This window comes from Equus asinus, chromosome 29 (assembly GCF_041296235.1).
Source record: "Equus asinus isolate D_3611 breed Donkey chromosome 29, EquAss-T2T_v2, whole genome shotgun sequence".
Taxonomy (NCBI): domain Eukaryota; kingdom Metazoa; phylum Chordata; class Mammalia; order Perissodactyla; family Equidae; genus Equus; species Equus asinus.
In genome coordinates, this window is record NC_091818.1 from 27,696,614 (window position 1) to 27,722,255 (window position 25,642).

The following is a 25,642-nucleotide window of genomic DNA, read 5'->3' on the forward strand; positions in this document are numbered from 1 at the left end:
TCAACTAGTTTTGTGCTCTCCTAGGTAAGGTAGACATGAGGGACCTCCCCCTTCTGTGTCTGGTTCTCTAACACAGGGTTCAGTAACTTCTTGAGGTTTTCTTATTTTGGATTTTGGGTTACTGATGTCTCCCTTCAGTGTCCTCTGTGGTTCTGGAGGTACAGAATAATGTTGATGCTTGATGAGATAAATAAAACCGCAAGCAACTACAAAAATTCCTTTCCATCAACCTTATTTAACTTTACTCAGTCCAGTGTGTTGGAGTTGATGTCTCACCCAAATGCAATGTCCCTTAGAGTCTTTGCTTCACCAGTGACCTTTCTACTTCGTTCATTCGTTTATTCACCAAATGTTTATTGACTGCTCTTTGTACACTAGCCAAGAGCTTGGATCTGGCAGTGCACGTAGCAGTGAGCAAAAGAGACATGCATCTGCTCCAAGGGTCTTAGAGTCTGGTGGGGGACCCTGACATGAAGCAGATACTTATCCAAGTAATATATAATTACAAACAGAGTGAGTGCTGTGAGGGGAGGGCATGGGGCGACAAGATGTATAACAGGGGAATTCCATCTGGCCTTGATGTCAGGGAAGGAAGATATGAGCTGAGATGTGAATGCTAAGTGATAGTTAACTAGGCCAAGGGGGCTTTGGGAGAAAAAATGTTTCTGATGGAACAGAGCACTGAAATGCTGTGTCAATGACACGTTCAAATGAAGGCATCAAATAGGCAATTAGAGTTCAGAGGAGAAGGCTGCACTGGAGATAAATGTGGAAGTCATCATCTGTGGCACTGATAAGGTCTTGAATGAATCGCTGCAGAGAAGGAGAATTCGGAGACCCCTCCTGCAGATTTCTCAGCTCCCTCTGTGCCAGCAGAGGAAGTCCAGGTTTGCTTGTCTCCCATTCCGTTCTCTCCTCCAAGCCTGCGTTATAAAGACCCTCTGCTCTTCTTTCTCTTCTCAAGCCACAGCGCCTACTTTTTTCTAATTATTTCTTGCGAGAGGACCCTATACTGTGTCAAACTGAATGAGAAAATGTCTACATTGAAAGAAGGTATATATATATTCTTGCATTTCTATTAGAATTTCAGTAAGAGTAACACATAGTTAACAGGGAATAATTACGTTTTTTAAAATGGAGGAATTTCAGACTGTGTAAAAGGTGGCGGGAGGAGATTTTTGGTGGGAAGTGGGGGTCTCAGTAACTCAAATCATGCCTTGTAAGAAAAGCTGACTCTTTAGAGGCATTTATAAACTTATGTCATTCTCAGTCATCTGTTATGAGGCCAGGTTGCCCTGTCTTTAGTGATGTTTCCTGGTTTGGAAAACAGATATTGAAGTATGAAGCAAAAGGAAAGATGCACCAGTAAGTTTTATAACGAACACAAGGGATGGTACACCCCCAAGATGTCTGTGTCAATTTGAAGAGATTTTACGATACCTGGGAATATACTCCTAATGTCATTTATTTTAAGTGAAGCAAGGCATATTCTATCAATTGGCACCTTATGTCTGCATTTAAATGATTAGTGACATATCAAACCTAATATGCCCAAAGCCTTTTCCCCACTCTGCTCTCCCTCTCCCCCTACTTCTGCCAGTTTTTCAGGCCTCCTACTTGCTATGTGGCAGTTGCAACTTCCAAGGGTCAGAAGTAAAACCCTTGGGAGTCATTCTGCACACTTGTCTTTTTGTTTGTTTGTTTTGTTTTTTGAGGAAGATTGGCCCTGAGCTAACATCCATGCCCATCTTCCTCAACTTTATATGTGGGATGCCTGCCACAGCATGGCTTGACAAGTGGTGCTAGGTCCGTGCCTGGGATCCAAACTGGCAAACCCTGGGCCACCGAAGCGGAATGTGCAAACTTAACCAATGCACCACCGGCTGGCCCCCTGCACACTTGGCTTTTACTCACGCCACACATCCAACGTGTTAGCGAGCTTCTCACCTCTGCCAGCAAAAGTGTACCCAGGATCTGACTGCCTGTGTCCACCTCTGCCCTCACTGCTTGTTTCAGCTGCTGCCTCCTCTCCCTCAGCTCAGCACAGAAGCCTCTGAGGGCTTCCTGCTTCTGCTCTTGCCACTCTGCATCACCAACCCTCTGCCTTGGTCTGTTCTCCACCTGGCAGCCAGAAGGAGCTTTTTGAAACAGAAGTCAGATCCTGTCACTCTTCTGCTACCATTTCATTCTGAATATATCCTGGATCCTCACCATGGCCTCCAAGGCCCTCCTCCGATCTGGGCCCGGGCGGCCGCTCTGACCTGAACTCATTTGCTGCCATTCTTCGTACACTCATCCACTCTGGTCATCCTGGTCTGCCTACTTTATGCTAACCTTCCAAGAAAGCTACCCCCTGGGTCTTTGCACTTACTATTCCTCCTGCCTGGAACACTCCCCGTCCCACCTCTCCTGAATAACTGTTTAGCCCGATTTTTCTTCATGTTTCTGCTCAGATGTCACCTCGGAGAGACCTTCTCCAACCACCAGAGATAAAATAGCACCTTCTGGTACTGTCTGTCCCTTTTACTCTGCTTTTTTTCCCTTCATCAGCACTTAACAGCCCCGGCACTGTTATGTTTTTATTTGTTTGTCTGTCTCTGCTTCCCGAGCCTAGAAGCCCCACAGGAACAGAGGTATGGGCTGTTTCGTTTACTGCTCCATCTGCAGCTCTTAGAATAAGCACTCCTCAAATGCTGGTGAATGAATGAAATGGCCAGATTAATATTTTAAAAACTAGACCCACATATATAAATATATGTAAGTATAATTATTTTTTTTAAATAAGGTGCTATTGTGGAAGGCTTTCAAGGAAATTCTTCCGGTTTTGTTTTGATATGTTTCAATGACATTAAAGCATAGCCAGAAAAAACCTAAAGTGGAAACATTCCCAGAGTATTATTTTTTTTTCTGGTGGGGAGGGGAGGCAGTAGGATCCATGACTTTTCAGCGGCTTTGAAATTTAGGGTCCCCTTTGAAATGTGTACTATGTGGGCCCTGGTAAGGAGGTGCTGACTGACTTTGTCAGAGGGGGGAACTTTTATGGTGATGACAGCTGTTTGATAAAAACCTTCAGTGTCTTTAACAGTAACACTTAATCACATGCATTGTTTAAATGCCATTCTAGAAACTGAGAAGAATTTTAGAACAATACTTCTTAGCGTTAGATGAAGAGAAAAGAAAATGTTCATATGTATTTAGAAATGCCATTTTTTTCCTTCCAGATTTTGTTGATTCCTTTAAATTTAGATTAGGATTTTATCTGATGAAATGTGTTCTGTCCCAGAGAGATGTCTGTCCTATTGGGGTGTCTCCCTGCTGTCGAGGTAGTGTCTACTCAGTGCAGCGGGATAAGAAATGCACTTCATCTTCGCTCTCTCACTACTCAGTCTGGGCTCTGGGGAGGTCATCTCCCCTTGTTAGGCTCAGATTCCACATCTGTAACAAGAAGCATGTAGAACAAGAAGCTTTCTAAGATATTTTACGTTTCCTAAGCCAAGTGCCGTAAATTTCAACGAACTCTAGTTTTTTTCTTTCTCTTCCTTCTCTGGATGAGAATGTGTTTATGTCCTGAAGGCGATGTGTTTTACTTTGTGAATTAAGTGGCCGGGCAGTTCTGAGCATCATAGTTTTCCGGTCCTTCTCAGTTAGAGGAAATTCTAATTGTTAGAACAAAGGGTTAAACCATCAGCTCATTTCCTTGAGGCAAAAGTACAATGTTTTCCTCATTCACATTTGGTTTTCATGAGCATTAACATAGAAGCCTTCTCCTTTAAGTTTTTATCATTGTTTGAGTTACGTGTCTCTCATGATATTTTCCCATCTTGCTTTGATTGCTGAATATTTTCATTTTCTTATAAGATTATTCTGGGCTTTCTTTACTTTTCAGTCTGCTTTCCAAGGTATTAAGTTACCAAAGGGTTTTCATTTTACATCTCTACTGTGTTACTTTGATTCAATAAAAGAGGCTTTTATTTAAACTTCGTCTAATTTTGTTTTCATTCTTGAATAGTATTATTTGAAGTTATCTTTATTGCCTTTTGGTATTAGATTAGGTTAACTTATTTTCATTTGACACAGTTCCTTGAGTGGAAATAGCCCTGATGGTTTCTGCTTATTTCATTGCAAGGTTTTCTTTGATCTTTGTGTTTGTCTTTCGTTCACTTGCCTGCAACATGGATTTGCCTGCCGGTATTACTTTGTATTTCTTTGCTTTTCCTTGATTTACAGCATCGCTTTGCTAGTATTGTTATGTGTTTGGGATCTCAGCGTTTACCTTTCTCAGTTTAAACTTGTATTCAGTTTTGCTTCAAGTGTTTTATGTATTTCTGTTTTCTTCTGGAGCATCCAGGACATCGCAGTGTGATGGCGAAGGAAAACAGCTGATGCTCTTTTCCAAAGAGAAATCCTCAGTGTTCCAAACTGCTGACCTTTCCATTTTGCTGTGAAATAATCTTACTGGGATGACCGAGTCCTGCCTTAACTGATAGAAAACCAGTTTTCTGAATTCTGTGACCGCCCCAACTGGGCTGTGCTTATAGCATTCCATCCCATGTAATATGTTCTTAAAAGAGGTTAGGTTGCAAGAGATGCCTCAGAACATTCTGGAACTCTCAGTAGCTTGTCTGTATATATACCAAGAGAGCTATGAACCAATTATGTAGCCAATTGCCTTGGTGTTTTATAGGCACCATAACTCCATCTGTTCATTCACCAAACATTTATCTAGTATCTCCCATATGTGTGAGATGCTGGGAACATAAAAATAAAATGTACAGTTACTGTCTTCAAAGAACTCACATTCTGGTGGGTGAACCAGATGCATAAACCCACGGTGCTCAGGAAGGCATTATGATGGAATAATGCATAAGGTTAGAATTAGCCAGGCAGAGAAATGGGAAAGGAGTGTTTTAGGCAGGAAAGTAGCATATGAGAGAACATAGCACATTGGAAACTTGGTGTGTTTGGGCACATCTGGAGCCCAGGGGCTGTGTGTGTCTAGGAGATGGGCTGAAGAAGAAGACCAGAACCAGAGTGAGGACAGTGTGAAGCCACAGTCTTTTCAGAGACAGGGTTCAACTGAATATAATTTCAGGGCACTTCCCTTGGGCTCTATCCTGTAGGCGAGTTAGAGGCTATTTAGAGGACCAATTACCTAGACTAGAAGGTAACTGAGGCTCTGCCTTGGAGGTTTAATCTACTCTGGGAGCTTGTCTAAGAGTCTGGTCTGCATTGGATGATTTAGATTCTACCAAGGAAATTGACTCCTTGGGCATCAAATGACCAGAAGACCTTCTTAGGAGTCCTCTAGAGGGGCTGATGGTGTAGAGACAGCGTTGTGGACTTTTATTTCAAACACCACAACTTCTCTCGTTGACATTTGTCATTTATGTATAAGAGCAGAAACACCCACTCTAATGACTCCCAGACTCCAGACAAAATAGCCAACTCCTGGATGTTTAATAGGCATCTCAAATCTTTTATCTGAAGCCAAAATCTAATGTCTTGTCTTCTCCACCAAATGAACAACACACACTTGTTCTTCTCTTTGTTCATCTTAGCTGATGATATGATCATTCACGCTTATACTCGGGCAAAAACCGTGACGTTGTCCTTATCACCACTCTTCCTCTCACACTTCTCATCACATGCATCTGTGTGCCTGTTGGCTCTATCTTCAAAATATGTCTGTCCCAAATCCGGCCACATTTCATGACTTCTACTGCACCCTGAGCGAATCACCTTTGTATCTCCTTGAGATTGCAGAAATAGGCTCCCTGGTCTTTGTAATTCCATTCTTGCCCCTTTCAGTCTGGCCCCCACCCATCTGCCAGTGAGCCTTTAAAAACCTGCACCTGATCTCATTACATCCTTGCCCAAACTCCAGTGGCTTCCCATCACACTTAGACTAAAAACCAAGGTCTACCGTCTACAAAGCGTTGCATCGTCTGGCCCTTGATCACATCTCTGATTTCATCTTCCACCACCCTCCTTGCTCCAGCCACACAGATCTCCTGGCTGTTTTAGCACGCCAGGTGTTCTCCCACCTTGAGCTTTTGCAATTTTAATTTTTAATTTCCTTGTGTTTTTGTGTGTGTGTCTGTGTCAATCTGTTTCATTTCTTTGTGTGTGTGGTGAAAACACTTAACGTGAGAATTATCCTCTTAGTGTATTTTAAAATGCACGAAACAGTATTGTTAACTACAGGTACTATATTGTACAGCAGATCTCTAGAACTCATTCATCTTGTATAACTGAAACTTCGTACCCGTTGAGCAATGACTCCCCATTTCCCTCTCCCCCAGCAGCCATTCTATTCTCTGCTTTATGAGTTTGGCTATTTTAGACTTTGTATAAGTGGAATCATGTAGTATTTGTCCTTCTGTGACTAGCTGATTTCACTTCGCATAAAGTCCTCTAGGTCCATTCATGTTGTCACAAATAATAGGATTTCCTTCTTTTTTAAGGCTGAATAATATTCCATTGTGTGTATATAACATGTTTTCTTTATCCGTTCACCTGTCGATGGGCATTTGGATTGTATTCATATCTTGGCTATTGCTAATAGTGCCACAGTGAACAAGGGGCCATGGATATCCCTTCAAGATCAAGGAAATACAGATCAAAACCACAATGAGGGACAAGCCCGGTGGTGTAGTAGTTAAGTTCATGCACTCTGCTTCGGCGGCCTGGGGTTTGTGGGTTCAGATCCCAGGTGTAGACCCAAATACCATTCATCAAGCCATGCTGTGGTGGCGTCCCACATACAAAGCAGAGGAAGACTGACATGGATGTTAGCTCAGGGACAATCTTCCTCAAGCAAAAAGAGGAAGATTGGCAACAGCTGTTAGCTCAGGGCCAGTCTTCCTCACCAAAAACAAACAAATGAACAAAAACCACAATGAGATATCACCTCACCTCTGTTAGAATGACTATTTTCAAAGCAAAAGCAAAAACAAAAACAAAAAAATAAGTGTTGGCAAGGATGTGGAGAAATCGGAACCTTTATTCACTGTTGGTGGGGAATGTGGAATGATGCAGCCCCTTTGGAAAACAGTATGGAGGTTCCTCAAAAAGTTAAAAATAGAACTACAATATGACCCAACAATCCTTCTTCTGGGTATATATTCATAACTGTTTTTACTACCTGACATTTTATTATGTATTAATTAGTTTGTTTGTATAGGGTCTGTTTCTCCCCCAGGATATAAACTCTATTAGAACAGAATCTTTCTACCTGCTTTCTTCTCTATTCTATAACTAGCACCTAGAACAGTACCTCTATTGTAGTAGACGCTCAGTAAACATTGTTGACTATACAAATATATTGAAATTAAATTTGATCTGAAATATAAAGAAACAGCTTTGCTGCATGTGTGAAATCACTAAAACTTGGCATTAGTCTTTATTAGTGTCTACCAAGCAAAGTTGACTTGAGAGTCATGGTACAATGATAATCCTTATCATGATCTTTTTAACAAGCAGTAATATAAGATGTTTCACTGGAATGTAACATTGTAACCTATGTTTATTACAAAGTCTGAGTCAGCTAATAACATTTTATAACCAAGAAATCAGTAAATTATTCCTACATTAACACTTCTGTTCTCATATAAATACTTCTCAGTGTTTTGTTTACTTATGACATCTGTCCTCATAGGGACTCAGTGAAGTAGATGTGCTCATCAGAGTTCTGAAATTCACATCTTTTATGGCTTCTCTCTCAGTGTATTGTTGTTTATTATTAGATCATGAACTCTGTGGAGACAGAGAAGGAATGTGTCATTTAGCTTTCCTTCCAGTACCTAGCGTAGCACTGGGGGTGCTCAGGCAGTAAATGGTGAAAGAGAGGAGAGAAAAATGCAAGAACAGATCATCACTCCTCAACTCAGCAAAGACCCTAGGATATGCATTAATTTCCTAAGGACAATAGCCACCATTAAAAATTAATTTTACCATTCAACTGAGAACAGGTATATTAAATGCAGGCACAATAATAAGATTAATATATTTTGAAAGTGATGGAATGTATCCAACCAGCAGTGTTTCCTAATCTCTTTGAATATGAATAGAATCCATAAAGTCGCAGTCCTTTGCCCACATTACTTTCTCTGTTGATGCTCTTTTCCCATTGAGGATTTCTGTTTTATGATTTCTAGATGGCATTTTGCCCCAAGTTCAGTGTTACTCGTTTTTGGTGATAAACATAGTTTTAAAAGTAGATAACCAGAACAACCTACTAGGAAATACACTCGTGATTTTGAACTCTTTGTCTTCATTTAAATTAAACTTGCCAGTATTTCTATTTTAGCCACTACTTCCGTTTTCTGATTATTAATTGGCAATCACAGCCCCATGAAAATATCCAAATCCTTGCTAGCCTGATTTCTGTAAAGAAAATATATTCAACAAGAGAATCTCCGTTGTGTTGTTTTCCTGTGTATTTGAGTATTATTCTGATCTGAGTTTGAGAAGTTTGCTATTTTCTGTCAAAAAAGTGATGTTTTAGTATTTTCATTTAAGTTTAGGAAAATTTAGAGTTGATGATTGAAATACTAAATCTCTGTGATGAAACTAATCTATGGGTAGATGAATGATTCTTTTAGGATGTGAAATCCAATTAATAGAATATTACATGATTATATTTAGCCATCTAGCTAGTACATCTAGCCTATAAAAAAAGACACTGTAAGTTGTTAGAGTCTTTTGGTTAGTTCTCTTGCTCCCCCAAGATAAAGGTTCAAGATACTGAATGAATTTGGAGTCCTTAGAGAAACTCATATTCCTAGCATCAATACACTTGGAATGAAAGAAACATTGTAAGTTTCCTTTTCTGAGTGTGAAGTTGGGGAAAGGATGAAATACTAATGAATAGCACTTGTTCCAAGATGCACATGTGTCTTTCATTGATTTGCCAAAATTAAATCAAAGGGTTCCATATGTGTATGAAGGAGAACCATCTGACACTTAAGTAGCAAATAATAAAACATTAAAAATATATTTCCTGTGAAGCTGACTTGATTGGGGAAAAGAGAAGGTTTGATCTTCAGGAAGGAGATAAATGTGGCTATAGCATATGTGTCAAAGAAGAAAACTTTGGACGAGCTTCATAAATTGTAACATGGAGTACATGTAAAGGAGAAAATAGGTATTCTTGTTTTTTGTATTGTTGAGCATTAGCAATGAGAATGGAAATAGTAATTTTTGTTTTTTATGGATCAAAATTGATGTCAAAGTTAGATAATGGACTGCGTATATATACATATTTACGTATCTGTCTTATATATCAAATAGTAAAGCCATAATGTTATCTTTGAAAACACGAATTTCCTTGTTCTCCCCTAACTTCCTATTTCATCCAGGTGGCCCCCCATCCTGCCCCAAGCCCCAGGTCATGGGGACTAGATCCTGACTTTACAGTTTCCGCGGGCTGATACAGCTGAGTGATGTATTGAGTTTCTGCATTTTGTTTGTTCATCATCTCCTGATGCCTAGGCTCCTGGTTGTGTCCTGCTTCTCTAGGGGTCAGATTCCCTACTCCTTATTGCCTAATCTTCCCCCCACAATATTCCTGATCTGCCCATGCACATTTTCTCAGACATTCCAGTTCTTGATCTTTATCGCACATCACATCCTGACCCATGTGTCCTGGGCTTGTTGTTTACTAGCCTGTGTGTCAAGCAGTTTCTTAGATCTTGTCTAAATGTCCTTATACTTGTGCGTCTTTGATCACATTAACCTGTTGCTCACCTTCCTCCCTGACTTTGGCTCTTCATATGTGCCTATTTTTCCAGCCCCAGCCGTTCACCTTGAACTTAGAGCTTGGGCTCTGGGAGATCCAGACAATCCTTTACGTTCCTTCCTCCACATTTCTTTATCTTCAAATCATGTCAGGGACACATTGAGTTCATTTCACATATGTCTATTGGTTGGAAAAAATATACCTGCTCATTCAGAAGTGTAACCAATACTGAGATGTGTCTAGATCTGATATTTATGTGGCTTGTCCCTAAGGGTGTCTCATGTAAACTGTATTTGGGAACACCTTGTGGGTTGACTCCCTTAGAGTCAGTATTTGAATTATTTAGTGCAAGAATACACCAAATACATAGTCTAGTTTTAAATAACTTCCCCAAATTATGTAGTTCTTCTTAGGAAACTCTATATATATCCATACTGTACGTTCCACTATTATTTTGTTTTGTTTTGGGTCATATCATGTACGCGTAGACACAGATGCATGCTGTATGGATTTTGTGTCATGAGAATGTTATTAAAGACTCTGTAATTTGGGGCAGAAATTATTTCCTTTTCCATCAGACACAATCCTGCTTATATTTGTGGTTAGGGTTACAGTTACAAGTTGGGGAGTTTATCCTGGCTTAGACGGCTAAAAAATGGAAACAAATCTAAGAGAAAAATACGCAAGTTGAAATTCAAATCTAAATGTGGGAGTAAATTGGCTAGATTCTTCTGGAACAAAATAGCAGATGTTCTTAAATCTAAAGCTTTCTAGTTCTGTTCAACCCATATTATGTCTTAGCTCAGTTCTGTCAGAAAACATTCACAGATTTACTTTTTCTAGAGAAAAACCAGTTGGCTTTGAAATCAAAATGTATGGCTTTTTTGAGCTTTCGAGTAATTAAGTTTAACTGACAGATAATTTAAAATATAACTCATTTTGTGTTTTTTTTTCAATATTTAGGAATTATAGAGTCCCCAAACAGTATTTTAGAGGCTCTTACTTGAGACAACCAAGCTGATGATAGAAATGAAATGGTCAAATGTAATGTATGTATGCATAGTTCTAAAAAGTACAGAATCTATTTATGTTGCCTTTTGCAGTTAACAGATAATTAGGAATCTTTAAATATTCAACTTATACTTGATTAAAGCAACATTACAAGTCTATTTAAGTTTAGAGAAGAAAATAGTTAAATAATTGTATTTTCCACTAAATTCTTAGCATGTCTGTGGGAGTAGAGCTTGTCACTATGCTAATGCTGACTTGGGGGAGTACCATTTTTCTGGCAGTGTTCTACAGAGTGATTTTGAAAATTGTTAGGTGGCATCACGGTGGGAGTCTTCACTGCTCAGTGGGAAAGCGGATGAAGTTATATTAGGAGATGTGATTTGAACATAGACTTGAAATTATTCATACAGGATAAGGGGACTGAAAGACAATTCCCCTGGGTAAAATAGGATACTATTGGCAATGAGAAGAAGAAACCAAGATTACACACGCACACACGCACACATGTACACACGCGCACATATGCTCTGGAGACTTATCAAATGCTGAAATGACCCTTAAAAGAAATCTAAAAGCCATTGTTTCAGAAGTGATGCTACTATGTGATCTGAGCTTGCTTTTCCGAAAGGGAATGAGTTATTCTTACTGTAATTACTTCCAGAGATGTTCTCGCACACCTCATCAACCACATTCACATGAACTTCTTGCGGCGTTTATACCCTGAGCTTTGCTACACAAAAGTCAGTGACAACCAGAGTCACCTCTGGGAGCATTACACACCTGGCTCGCAGGTCTCCCCAAGCATTCAACCTGTTTCTGTCGCCTTCCCTTCCTCTCACTCCTGTCTGCACCACTGGAGGCAGGAATGAATGGCAGACTGCCCACTCTGCCGACTTCAGATCAAGTCCTCACTACTCCTGGAAGCTTCTCTGCTCTCTAGACCGTAGTGCTCCTTCACGTTTCTGAATTCACAATGCTTACTTGTAAATTAATCTTAGACGCTCTTGTCATTTCTTCCGTGTCATTTTGGTGTGGTATAGGCCTGAGTTTGGGTTCTAGAGTCAGATCGTTGGCATTTAAATAGTAGCTCCCACACAGCTCTGATATTTTTGCCCATGTTAGTTAATCACACTAACCTTCAGATTCCCCATCTGTAAAATGGGCATTTACCATCTGTAAAATGGTGATGATTACACCAGCCAATGCGTGTCGCATGCTACAGCACAGAGCCTGGCACGTTGTAAGTGAAGGGACCAACCATTGCAATTTACCTGAGACTGAGGGGTTCCCGGGAAGCAGAACTTTCAGGCCTAAAAGTGGGAAAGTCCAGGGGCCGACCCTGTGGCCAAGTGGTTAAGTTCACACTCTGCTCTGGCAGCCCAGGGTTCGCAGGTTCGGATCCTGGATGCAGTCCTACACACTGCTCATCAAGCCATGCTGAGGTGGCATCCCACATAGAAGAACTAGAATGACCGACAACTAGAATATACAACTATGTACTGGGGCTTTGGGAAGGGAAAAAAAAAGAGGAAGATTGGCAACAGATGTTAGCTCAAGGCCAATCTTCCTCACCAAAAAAAAACTTGCCTTAAAACTGGGAAATTCATGAGCAAACTGAGTTGGTCCCCTAGTTATAAGCATTTCATTTATATTACTCAAATTTTATTGTATTCACATTTTGTTTTCCTTGAGAAGCAGAATCCTGTTACCTCTTTTCCCCATTAAGTTTCACAGGGGTACATACCTAGGTGCTTAAATATTTTCAGGTGCATTGTATTTTCTTAAAAGAGGTTTGCAGTACCTTATAGTAATATGATTTATCTAAGACTAGAAAATTAAAACAAAGATGATATGGGAGTCTAGAAGGAGGAAACTGTTAGGACCCTAGTATTAGCCTGAGAGAGAAATTTTTAGCTTGCAAATGTGTTTTTGGCTGCACAGTCCCCCTTTCCTCTCAGACGGTCACCAGGTCCTGCTCTGATCAGCCCCCAGGAAGTGGGATGGGCTTGCATTAGTCTGAGCCCCTTTGGTGGTACCTTGTGGTACTTGCCTTACCAGAGTGTTAGCCTCTCAATTGTTTTCCAGCGAGCTTCCTCTTGACTCAGGTTTCTTCCCCGGTTGTTTCTTGAATCACAGATTTAAACATTTGCCTCCACAAATATTAGAAACAAGTCATGGGTGGGGGGTGCTGTTCTGACTGCTATAACAAAATAATATAGACTGGATGGGTGGCTTGTAAACAACAGACATTCATTTCTCACAGTTCTGGAGGCCAGAAGTACGAGCTCAGGATGCCAGCATGGTTGAGTCTGGTGACCTCTTCCCCTTTGCAGACTGCCATCTTCTCTTTATGTCCCCACATGATGGAAAGAGAGCTAGCTAGCTGTCTGGCATCTTCTCTTTAAAGGCACTAATCCCATTCATGAGGGCTTCACCCTCATGACTTAATGACTTCGTAAAGGCCCCACCTCCAAATACCATCACACTGTGGGCTAGGATTTCAACATATGAATTTTGAGGGCACACAAACATTCAGTCCGCTGCAGGAGGAGAGAGGAATTGGGGAATAGCATTAAATAGGGTCACATGTGCCTCTAAATTTGTGTCGGGTTGGGGAGAAGCGAGCCTATGGGAACTCAGTGGTTCTTCACCATGACTGTCCATTTGAGTCACTTGGAGAATTTAAAAAATAAACCACCAGTCCAGTCCCTCCCACTCCCACTCCAGAGATTCTGATTTAATTCGTCTGGGGATCCTGGACAGAGTAGGGTTTAAAAGATCACAGATGAGTTTAATATGCAGCCAGGTGGAAGCCCACTGCAGGTAGATGGTTCTTGCTCTGTCTCTGTCCTCTTTCTCCTGCCCACATACATAACACTCCTCTTCTTTCACCTACTCTGGGTACATCCTGCAAACTGGACTTCTTCTTTCATGGTGGGTGTATTTTTTTTGGTTCATTGACTCTAATCTGTGCAGGTTTGCGTGTATTTCCTCATTTTTCCAGTTTCAGATTTGTGAAGCCTCCTAAAAATTTTTATTCCACCATTTTCATATTATGTTTTATGAGCTTCACGTCTGCTTACTTCTTCCTCTTAGTTTTATCTCCTTCCCTCATAAGAATACACATTAAATAGAAAATATTAGTCTTGGCTGTTTGTGGAAGAAATTTGTTGTGCCGTAGATGGATATTTTGGCTTTATAAATCCTGTAGGACATTCCAAATAGATCTTGAACCCCTGAGAGCTTGAGTCAGTTTCCAGATCTCTGCTCAATAAATCTAAGCAATGTGAAATGAAAGTTGAGTCACACTTTTGTGTTTTGATGTTGTCTTAGGATGACGAAAGCTTTTGTTTTGTGACTTTTATGTTTTGAAACAAAAAACCCTCAAACTTGGACCAGCCTGGTGGTGTAGTGGTTAAGTTCGTATGCTCTGCTTCAGTGGCCTGGGGTTTGCAGGTTTCGATCCTGGACACGGACATATGCACTGCTCATCAAGCTGTGCTGTGGCAGTGTCCCACATACAAAATAGAGGAAGATTGGCACAGATGTTAGCTCAGGGCCAATCTTACTCACCAAGAGAAAAGAAAAAAAAAATACTCCCAAACTCAAGACTCTTGGGTTGGGAGACCATCGTACTTTTATCATCATCCATCTGTGCCAGTGTTGGTGGTATCTGACCACTAGTTCAATAGAGAGGGAACTGCTTGTTTTACTCTTTCATAAGAAGTCCTTGTTTGTTGCAAAGTTAGCCTTGCGTCTTGCTTTTGCAAAACCCTTTGAATTCCGCAAAGTTAGCCTTGCGTCTTGCTTTTGCAAAACCCTTTGAATTCCATATTTTCATGGAAGGAATCTCATATTCATGTGGAATAACAATCTTTCAAACAAATTCTTAATAAACACAATTTCCAAAGCCGTTGCTTTAAATTTCCTCTTGCTTGTTTTATCTGTATTTCATAGAATGCATTTGTGTAGCTAAACAATAAAAATGCAATGTCTCTACCTCTTTTTAAATTGGCACTTGCTTTTAGTGAGTTGATTCCTCTGGGCTCTTGGTTATGTTTTCTGTAGCCTTAATAGGAGCTTCCTAAAACCTCTTTTTATTGCAGCAGGTATAAGAGAGATAACAAGGTTTGATAACCCCAAAGGAACTTGCATTAAGTGATGCAGCCAGAGAGGGAAGTGGATCCATGGAGAGAAATCATAAGGACTAGATAGATTATATTTACTCCGAGGTTTCTCATTCTAAACTCTGTCCCCTGCTCTCCCAAACCCACACATATTTAGGACAAATACGTTATTTTCTTTTCCTGCTATATTTTACAGTAGCTACATGTTCCCTTTGAAGGTCAGATTTGAGCATTTGAGTAGGCATGAATATACTTGATTTTTAAAAGTCAAAATTAGAGAACACTATTAAACAACATTCTTGAATTGTCAGGACTGATGGGTACTAACCTGGAATTATGATGGACGAACTGTGTGAGCATAAACATTACAGCTTATGAGATAGCGTATTTAAAAATGTTGTTTCATTGTTGATGTTTCCTGTTAGTTTTTTCTGAAAATATTTTAAAATGGTTGTGCTTAACCTGTACATCAAAATTTAATGGTCAGAATTAAATAGTATAACAAAGGGTCAAAGGTTTAAATTTTTGTTTTAAGTAAGTTTATAGGGCTATTTATTCAATCTTTTGTATTTACAGATAGATTAAAATAATAATTAATGAAGAAATGACTTATTTAAATAGATATAAACCAGTTCAGAAGAGCCAGTCTGGGGTTTGCAGTTGGAGTTGGGGGGGGGGTCAGAATTTGCCACCCCAAAATGTGTCTCTTTGGCTTGATTCTTTTAGGAACAAAAGTCTCTGAAAGAAACTTTCAGTTTCCCCATAACTGCCTGAAAGAATTTGAGATAGAAGGCCTGCTCCAGGAAGGAGCTAATACCCTAAGACGATATAGTATAATGTAAACTAGGTGTGATAGACAGGGTGGAACCTAACAAGGGCCTTTCAGTCAAAGCCGCCTCCATCTCTCATCGTCTTTGCAAGGCATGGTCAACATTTGTTTATCAAACATTTGCGTTTCCATCTCCATGTAAATTGTGTTCCTCCCCTTTGAAGTCCCAAACCACTGCCCCCAACATCCTCCTTTGTCCTTAGCTGAAGAGGGCATTTAAGGTAGTGTCTTCCACTGTTTTGGTGAGTTACTCAGATTTTCTGGGTTTCTCCCGTGTATACATATTTTTAAGCTTTGTTTGATTTTCTCCTTGTCTTGTCAATTTAATTCCAGACCAGCCAGAAGGGCCTAGAAGAGAGGAATAGTTCTTCCTCCCTGCAGAGTCATTCACTAATATATTTAACTAGAAAGGCCCTAAGTATCCAGAGCCATTTTTTTCAGCTGGGCAAAGGGTAGATGTCCAGGGCCATCACTGCTTTAAGAGGGCAGTTGTTTTTGTCACTCCTCTTATGCCTGGCATGCCTTGAACATAGTGGACAGTGGTAATTATTCATATTTAGGAGGCCTCACTAAGTGACAGGCAATGTAGTAAGCCCCGTGCACACATGAACTCACTTAATAAATATTTGCTGAGGGTCAAGGGAGTGAATAAATGAATGGTCAATACTTTGGCTTCCAACATATGGAAAAGGTTCTTATACTCAGCTAATTAAGTGGGCCTAGATATTTATGGGGATTTCATTATTTTTTCTTCATGAGTAAATTTTGACAATATTCTTGATGTCTCTTGATGTTAAATATTTAAATTGAATCGATGATGTTAAAAAGTGCTATTTTCTGAAGTATTTGATGTTTAATGTTTTAATAACTTTATGATATACTTCAATCCAAGTAAGGATCTTGGCAATTTTTCTTCGATGCAACATCTAGACCTTAAATAAACACAACTTGTACCAACATTGTAATATGAATTAATTCAAGAACTATTCAAAAAATCTCTATTCAACCTAATATCATTATGATCTGGAGAATGCAGTAATGATTTGTAATTTTCTGAAGATTAACCTTCTTTAAAGTTTGATGTTCTCATGTATCATTAGAGTAAATGTGCCACTTATAAAATATTAATTATTCATAATACCCAAGAATTACGTCTGCTTTATTCTTTTATTATAAAAACTGTCCTGAATAAATCAACCCATGATAATTACTTTATATACTCAACCTGATTGAACAAAAATGTCAACCTATTATGGATTTTTATAGCACATATATCATACAAGTTTTAACTAATGTATCATATAATTATTCAAAACATAATGAAGGGCACACTACTAAAATACCCTCATTTATAGTTCATGCTTTTGGTTACAAATACGTAAACATACTTTAGAGAAACACACGCTCAGACACATCTGCTGACTTTGTGGGGTTTTTCTCTAGCTTCTGTGTTGATTTCTCTAGAATTCAATGTTCTTCAAAACAGGGACTATGTCTTTTGAGTGTCATAATCAATGGTGAGAATAGCCCAAAGTGAGTGAATGCTATTTTGATACTTTTTTTTTTTGATGTAGAAGGATAATGTTTATGAATTCTTTAAGTGGCTTGGTTTCTTAGGCTTTTGTAACATCTTCAGCTGACTTGTTGAGTCTTGACATACAGCCAAAATAAAATGGAGAATTCAAACATTCTAAGTAAAGGTTTCTTTTAAGGATATAGACTTCTTATTAACTGCTAAACAAACATACGTTGCTACGCGTATGCTGTGTATACCATCTTTGTAAAGGCAACATTCAGCTGTATGTCTCACAATATTGAGAGCATCCCTTTGTATGAGAAGGATCCAGTGAAAACATTTATACTCTGTTGTTGGTTTGATGATCCAATTACATTCTTCTAGATTCTTATTTGTATTTTAGAAAATGCCTAAGAGGATGACATGACCAAGTGAAAACGTGATTTTGTTATGGCACTATGAAATATTTTCATTTTGTGTTCGTGTTGTTTTAACATAGCATCTGCAATAGAGTAGTACAAATATTTCTAATGTATTTTATCTGCATGTTAAACTGATTCTGTAAATATATCCTTAATTACTGAAATTTATACTAATCTAGAGATGGCTTATAACATCACTACCCAAATTTCACATGACACTAAAAATGGCGTTTTGTTTCAGAAGGTTCTAGCAGAGCATGAAGTCACTTGAAGGCTTGGGAGGGGTATTTTGAGACTCATTTTAAGGAATCTTTGTGTGTGTGTGTGTGTTTAATGCGCAGCCCCTGTTCTTCCTGGCGCCTACCAGCAAAGCCATTCGCAAGGCTATGGGTACATGCACCCGACCAGCCTGTCATCCATGAGGTCAATGCAGCACTCACCAAATCTAGTAAGTGTCAATTTGGAGCATTCCGTTTCATCTCCAGGGTATAAATACACGTGGAATAGGGTTGAAGTGAATAATCTACATTTTCCTATAAAGGATAAATGATGATGTCCTGCTCTTTGTACAGCCCTTTCAAAGGAAGCAAAAGATGTATAGAGGTAAACTGTTGAAAAGGGAAGGTGTGATGTGAAAACTTGTAAACGATAAAACATACAAAGAATCTACCAGGATGATATCCTAATTATTACTTCATGATTAGTATTAGCCAATTATGATCTCATTCAGGTCTGAAAAGCACAAATATTTGGTCATATTAACTAGTTAATCTTGACATTAATCGAAATGGCCACTAAAACCTAAATGACACGGCCAGCATATGTCTTTGAATCCTCCTGTTGTAAATCTTGGAGTACTGATTCCTTGGTTAAATGTAAAGTTTTGAAGCAGGGTTCCAAGTCCTCTAGTCAAGTGACATCTCATGCTGAAGTGGTTTCCCCAGGTTCCTGACACAGCCCCTTGGCCTTTGACTGAGCACTTAGAAACAGCTGGCCATTTTAAACCATTCTAATAAAACAGTTTATATTTTGGTATTAACTCCTTATCAAGTATATGGTTTGCAGATGTTTTCTCCCATTCAGTAGGTTGCCTTTTCATTTAGTTGATTTCCTTTGCTGTGCAGACCTTTTTCATTTCGCTTTAGTTCCCTTGTTTATTTTTGCTTTTGTTGTCAAATGCAAAAAATCATCACCAAGATCAGTGTCAAGGAGTTAACCGCCTATGTTTTCTTCTAGGAGGCTTATGATTTCAGGTCTTATGTTCAAGTCATTAATCCATTTTGAGTTAATTTTTGTATATGATGTGATATAGGGGTCCACTTTCATTCTTTTGCATGTGGCTGTCCAGTTTTCCCAATACCATTTATTGAAGAAACTGTCCTTTCCCAATTGTATATTATATTCTTGTGTCCCTTGTCATAAATTAATTGACTGTATATGTGTGGGTTTATTTCTGGTCCCTCTATTCTGTTCCATTAATTTATGTGTCTGTTTTTATGCCAATACCATACTGTTTTGATTACCATAGCTTTGCACTATAGTTTGAAGTCAGGAACCGAGAAATTTACTCATTATAACGAAGATTTAGTTGTATGTACCTCAATATTCAGAACATTGATATGCTGAATTTCTACCACTGTGATACAAAAACCTATAAAATCAGTTTCCTCTGGATTTTTTCTTTTATTTGTTTTATATATTTTTAAGAGGAAACAAAAATTCTTAGTACCTGTTTAAGGAAAGTTCATTGCCTCTGCCAGGGGACCACTGGCAGTGACTTGGACCTATCTGCTACTGTGGCACGTCTTGTTCTCTGAAGAACGTGGAGTAGCGGAGAATCTGTATAACTTAACTTCTCTGGGGTTATCTGAGGCTGGGGAGAGTTGACTTAACTGCTTTAAGCTTACTTTTTGACAGGCTGGCCATTGTATTTAGTGGCTTTCTCTGTCCCCAATCTGGCCCCCAAATATTGTGCTTTTTGCTAGACTAGTAACCTTGAGATGAACACAATTAGGACACCAGGCTCTGGTTTGCAGATCTTGGAAACATTCCTAGCAGTTACTTTAGGTGTGGGTTGGTTTGTTGATTGGCGTTTGTGGCTGTGACTATTTTCCGTATTCACCGTGTGACCCCTTCTTTCCTTTCTCAGAGGACCTACCGAGCCATGTACGATTACAGTGCCCAGGATGAAGATGAGGTCTCCTTCCGGGACGGCGACTACATCGTCAACGTGCAGCCCATCGACGATGGCTGGATGTACGGCACCGTTCAGAGAACTGGGAAAACCGGGATGCTCCCAGCGAATTACATTGAGTTTGTTAATTAATTATTTCTCCTTGCCCTTCGAGCTTTCTTCTAATGTATACTAAACGTAATCTTTTTAAAAGATAGAAGATACTTTTAAGACAACTTGGCAGTTATTTTACAATAATCTATCCTTCCTTTGACAATTAGACACACAGGTACCAGGAAGAAGGAATGACTTCTGGGCTGAAAACAGCAGCATTTTCAGTAATTCCTGTAAACAAAATAATTAGGTCTGGAGACCTGGTGCTGCTAATTGTGTGAATGGTTTCCTTTGATTGGCTACTGAATCCTTCTGGGAAATGTATTTTTGTAGACTTTAATAGAGATGTTGATTGTCCCTTAAATGTAACAAGTATATGAAACTCTTAGCTGTCACTTTGGAATCACCAGAAGCCCGTTCTCTTAATTCAGTAACACAGCCAATAATTCAAAAACGTTTAGCTTCTGAATCATCAGGCAATTTCCAATTCGAGTGAAAATTGCCTAATACAAGAAATGTAAGCAGTGGCAGAATGACAGTGTGGTTAAAATTTATATTGACTGGTGGCCTTAGGGACCTAGAAACTTCTACCGAACAAAGAAATTTCCTCGTTCTCTCGGCCAACTTGGGTCTATTTATTGCTTATTTGTACCGAGGCGTATCCTACTCTCCATTTACATTCTGTGGACCTGAGTATGTGCTTGGCTCCATAGAATGTCAGGACCAAATAACTTCACAGCTACTCTGCAAAGGGCAAATCTTAAGGTCATCTATAGTATTTCCCAATAACCTTTACCCTGTTGCATGTCATGTAGGTTCAAGCTTCTGTAATGTAGGCAGCTGCACTGCCCATTCCTCTTATTAAAGCAAAAAGTGTGGCTGATATCTAAAGCCCTTCCTCTAGTTGCCAGCTCATCAGAAAAACATATTTTGAAAAGTTGCTTGAGATTCTTCTGCTGCATTGCACTCTAGTTTTGAAGGATTTACACCTTAGGAAATAGATGTATACTCTAGTCAATAAGTGATTTAGATGTTTATCGAACAGCTTTCATTAACTTAAAGCCGCTGTTGATTTAAATGTAAGGAAAACTTCACGGGAGCCAGTGACAGCATGGAATTTGAATTGTGCTGGAAAAAAACAGCAGACAAGAAGTTACCAGCTCCACAAAGGGAGAGATGATCTGGTTTCTTCTTTTGGAAAATGGTATTCAGATTCTGGAATGGAAATCTAGCCACTGAAACTGGTTCATGAAAAGACTCCCTTCCCACTTTCTGGGTTTCATTTTCTAAATCACATTCAGGGGGTGAGATAGGAATGCCATCAGAGATTTTAGGGACAGGCCCAATGGGTTGTTCACTAAAAAAGATTGTTGTCACATTTTGATTTTCCAATGAGTGACCTTGCAGGCTCTTGCTGGATTCACAGCCATGACTGCGCCCTTGCTGGCGGGTCATGAAGTTGCATCTGGAGTCCATAGTCAAGATGAGCTGAGAGATTAGTATCCAACAGCAACTCTGAGTTTTTCTGATTGTGCCATTTATTGGGACCTGCAACAGGGTAGCATTCATGTAGGGTCTGACTCTATAGTTGTGACAAAACCGAGAAATCAAAGTTACAAAAATGTCATAAAATGTATGGGTCTTGGGGATATCTGTCTGACATGATATAGTCAAAGAAATTAACAAAATATCCTGTAAAATATCTTTGATTGAAATGTTTCTTAGTCCAAAGGCAAATGTTAATTCACTGACACCTTTGAAAAGTTAGCACAGGCTTTTGAAAATCTGTAGTTTCATCTTACCTAGCTAAAAGAGAAATAAGCTTTATTACACTCAAGCTGCATCTACATGACACTGACATAAAATTCAGGCAAATGACTAGAGATTTTTTTGAGGGGGTTTCACAGATAACCCATAACCAGCTTGACTGATTTTCTATCATTGAAATGATCAGTCATAATTAAATTTATTCAACCCCATATCTGTTTTGGTGTCTTGTACACAAACATACAACGACAAACTGAACTTGCAATATTCTTGCAAAAATTTTTGTGTTAAAACTGAGGGCAATAAGCTTGCTCAGTTTTATTATATCATTAAGTAAATATTTATGTTTCACCCAGTTAGACCACTTTTTGTGTTTATAAAAAAGAGTAGTTGTTGATTCAATTTGCAGACAAAATGTAGGACAGGTACAATTTTTGATAAATAGCACATTTATAGAAAACTCAAAGGAAATTGTCTTGAAATGATTATAATCGGGAAAGTTATAGTAAAGTAGCACCTTGATGTTTTGTTGTTTTTTTCATCCACTGATTTCAAAATCAGATTCATTCAGTGTAAGAGTCACTACTTATTTGGGAAATAAATCTCCTAAACTGTTAAGCTTCACTGAATGTTTGCATAGCAAGATGTTTTTGCTTCCAGCCTTTAGGAATTAAGATCTGAACAGCATTTAACTAGAGGGCAGTTATTTTACGATAAAGACGGAAGGGAGAACAAGATGTCATATGCTCCCGATGCTGTAACTTGATAGTGTTTTCATTGTTGCTAAAGCTTGTCAGGATATTAAGCATCTCAGCAGAAATATAGGAAACAGATATGTAAGATACCAAAGTGCTATTTTTACAGCATCATTTTTCAAACCTGCATTCTCGAACGTTTCCCCTTTCCCCACGCCCCCTCCCCACCTTCAGTTTGGTAACAGGCATCTCCTGTGTGATGCTAACAGCTGAAGACGGGTTTAAAAACAAGTGTTTTAAAAATCCAGTTCAAGAAGACGGTGTAGATACCCAAGCACAGAGAGCATGCGCCTGACTTCCTAAATTCGATGTGTTCTCAAGACTGATGAAAGCACAAAGAGCAGTTTGATACGCTTTTAAAAGTTTCCAAAAACAAAACCGGATGTGGATCACATCTCTCTTGAGAAAAGCATAGCAACAGAATAGATTGCTTTTGTTGTCAGTTTTTGTAGGAAACGTTTTTACTAATTCTTGTTCTCTGGGGAAGCTTTCTATTTCTAACCTGCGGCAAAACGAATTCTTCCTGTCTTGTTCCTGTTTACTCATCTGAGGTGTAGCCCAGGTTGAAATATTTATCTGGTTGTCAGATCTCCATGCAGACCCTGCACCTTCTCAGGCCTCCCCCACCTCCAGAGACTGCACAGGAATTTGCAAGCACAATTTCCATGAGCACCTTCTATGAATATGCATGAGATTAGACCAGCCTCTCTTTGGCCGCTAGGTTCCTTGCTTGAAGATGATGAAGATGCAGTTCTGCCAGTTTCACCACAGTCTTTCTTTCCTTATCCTCTCCGAGTTGAGTTTGACAACACTCTGGGAGTTGGCTAGCAGACTTTTCTAAAACAGATAGTGGAAGTTCAAGAGGCCCATGTCTTTTTCAGGTTCGTACATCTCCAGTGGAATATTTTTAAGGAAAAGATAAAGAAAATGTGTATGATCCTTTAATAACACATCCCTATATAAAGTGGTTATAGTTTATACCAAAATTATAGATATATTAAAAAATAGGTGCCTTTTTGATTACCCTTGTTAATCCATTATTGTCTTGGAAGGAAAACCAAGCAAGCAAGCCTCTGCCTATTCTATAGTAATATTTTATTATACGTGATTGGTATTTTTATGATGGGGAAGCGAGATGCTCCTGACAGATATGAAAGGTGATAGCTGTTTGTATTTTCCCTTATAAGGGTTAGAACTTTAGAAAATACTGACTTTTTCCATCTATTTCTGAAAGGTTCTTTGTGGATTTATATATAGTTGAGATGCATAAACATTAACTTTAGGTTTGAGATTTAAAATGCCTATTGGGAGATAGAAGAATTATGTTATGAGGCTGAATTCATTACACAAGATGAAATTCACTTCATAAATTCACGATACCTGAGCTATTTGCTTCTGATAATCTAAAAGTGGCTAGAGTGTGGTTGTTTGGGGTTACTTGACATGGAGGTGAGAAAGCTTCGTTAAGTAAGGAGCTATGTAAACTAAGAATGCTAAAATGAAAGTCTCTTTCTGAAGTGTTCCATGCCCGTTAAGGTCCTTTCTAGGCAATTAACTGTTAATTGTTGATGATCAAAAAATCAAGACATTGTATGATGCTTCTGTGGCCATGGTTCCATGATGCTTCAACTACTGTAATCCACAAACCTAGAAGGATCCCCAGGGTAAATTTCCTCCCCAATTGTCCATATTACTTCATGGGAATTACTTCTTGGGAATTCCATTATGCTTTTTGTGTTTGATATATGGTATCCAGTTTGCATAGTATATACTTCTTTGTAATCCAGTTGCCATTAAGAATGATTTACTTCAAAGGAAAAGAGAAAACTGTCTCATAGTCCCATTCTTCAGTATCCATGCAATGAATGACTGAGCATTTAGAAGCAGCACCAGGGAGGTTACAGGCACGTATAGAACTGTTGGTCTTTGACCTGTGATAAAAATGCAAAATTGAATCATTGTGCAGTTTGGCTTCTATTTGCTTCAAAATTTGTAGAATTGTGGTTGCTGATTAATTTGCAAGATTGTACTCACTTTGAGAGCATACAGTTTTCAAGGAAACACATAGTGTTTTTAAAATGAAAGGGCTTACAGAATGATACAATGTTATTAATATAATTTGGCTTTTGTTATGCAAATTGTTAACACCAGCTATTAAAATATATTTTAGTAGAAATGCTTTAATTCATGTTTTTTTCCTCTACACTGTGAATCTTTAAGCCTTGGTGGACTAGAGCAACATCGTGCTGCCCAAAGGACTAACCTATGCAAACTAGTTCACACGTTAGTGGATGTCACAGTAATTGTGTAATAAGACATTATTTCCCCCTGCATACTGTACAGTGGCATTGAAATAACACGTTAAGCCTAGCATCATGTATGTATAGTATAGTCACTCACAAACCCTTCAAGGCTACCATAATCATTAATATTATTATTCGTTTAAAAGCAAATCACTGATTTATCTATTAAAACTACTTGAACGATGTCAGGACAAGAATGACAGATGGATGTGTCGGCCATGGCTTCAATGTGGTCATTGCAAGTGTTCTCCTATGATAGAACTGCGTTCTCAGATGCCCTCTCTTCAGGGTATTATTATTCTGTGTCTTCTTTCTGTATTTGTAAAACATTATAACGCTTTAAGGTCCTATCTCTACACATTCGGTTTGCTTAAATAAATGCAGGATATAACAAAATGGTTCTCTTCTTGGTTCTCACCTGGTTTCTTGGAGCATGGGTCATTGATAAAACCTAGGGTATTAGTTTGATCATGACAACTTACATCAAATCGCATCAAAGGTGTATCCTGGCTTCCATGTACTTACATTGGTGAGTCGATGTCTGTCTCCCCCCGACATAACTTCTGTTAGTTTTAAGTGATAACAATATTATGCTTTTTCAAGCTCAGTGTCTTTCTGATTTTACATCAAAGTGCTACAATAATACCTCATTGTAGTTCACTTCTTTCAAGATTAAATTCCTCATCAGTCCTCAATAGTACAATTTTAATTTTCTTGTATTCATGAGATGAAAGAAACAGCTTGGAGCAAAGAATAGAAAATGCACAAATTGAGTACATGAAACGAGGAGACGCTCTGATTTCTCTGCTGAAAATGGCTCATTTATCATAGAACGTAATTGCTTTTTGTCCTAATTTTCCCATCGTTGGAAAAAGTGAGTTAGTCC

General features: G+C 38.9%; 1 protein-coding gene across 16 annotated transcripts in view; it reads left to right on the plus strand.

Annotated features, from left to right (window-relative positions):
• NEBL (nebulette) overlaps positions 1-25,152 on the plus strand; it is a 334,151-nt gene extending 308,999 nt beyond the window's left edge. For all 16 annotated transcript variants that reach the window (XM_044761952.2, XM_014860156.3, XM_070501303.1 and 13 more), the window contains 2 exons: positions 17,986-18,092; positions 19,794-25,152. In XM_044761952.2, coding sequence (XP_044617887.1) covers positions 17,986-18,092; positions 19,794-19,970 — 284 coding nt within the window. In that variant the 3' untranslated portion in view covers positions 19,971-25,152. The remainder of the gene's footprint in view (positions 1-17,985; positions 18,093-19,793) is intronic.
• Positions 25,153-25,642: the final 490 nt, after the last annotated feature.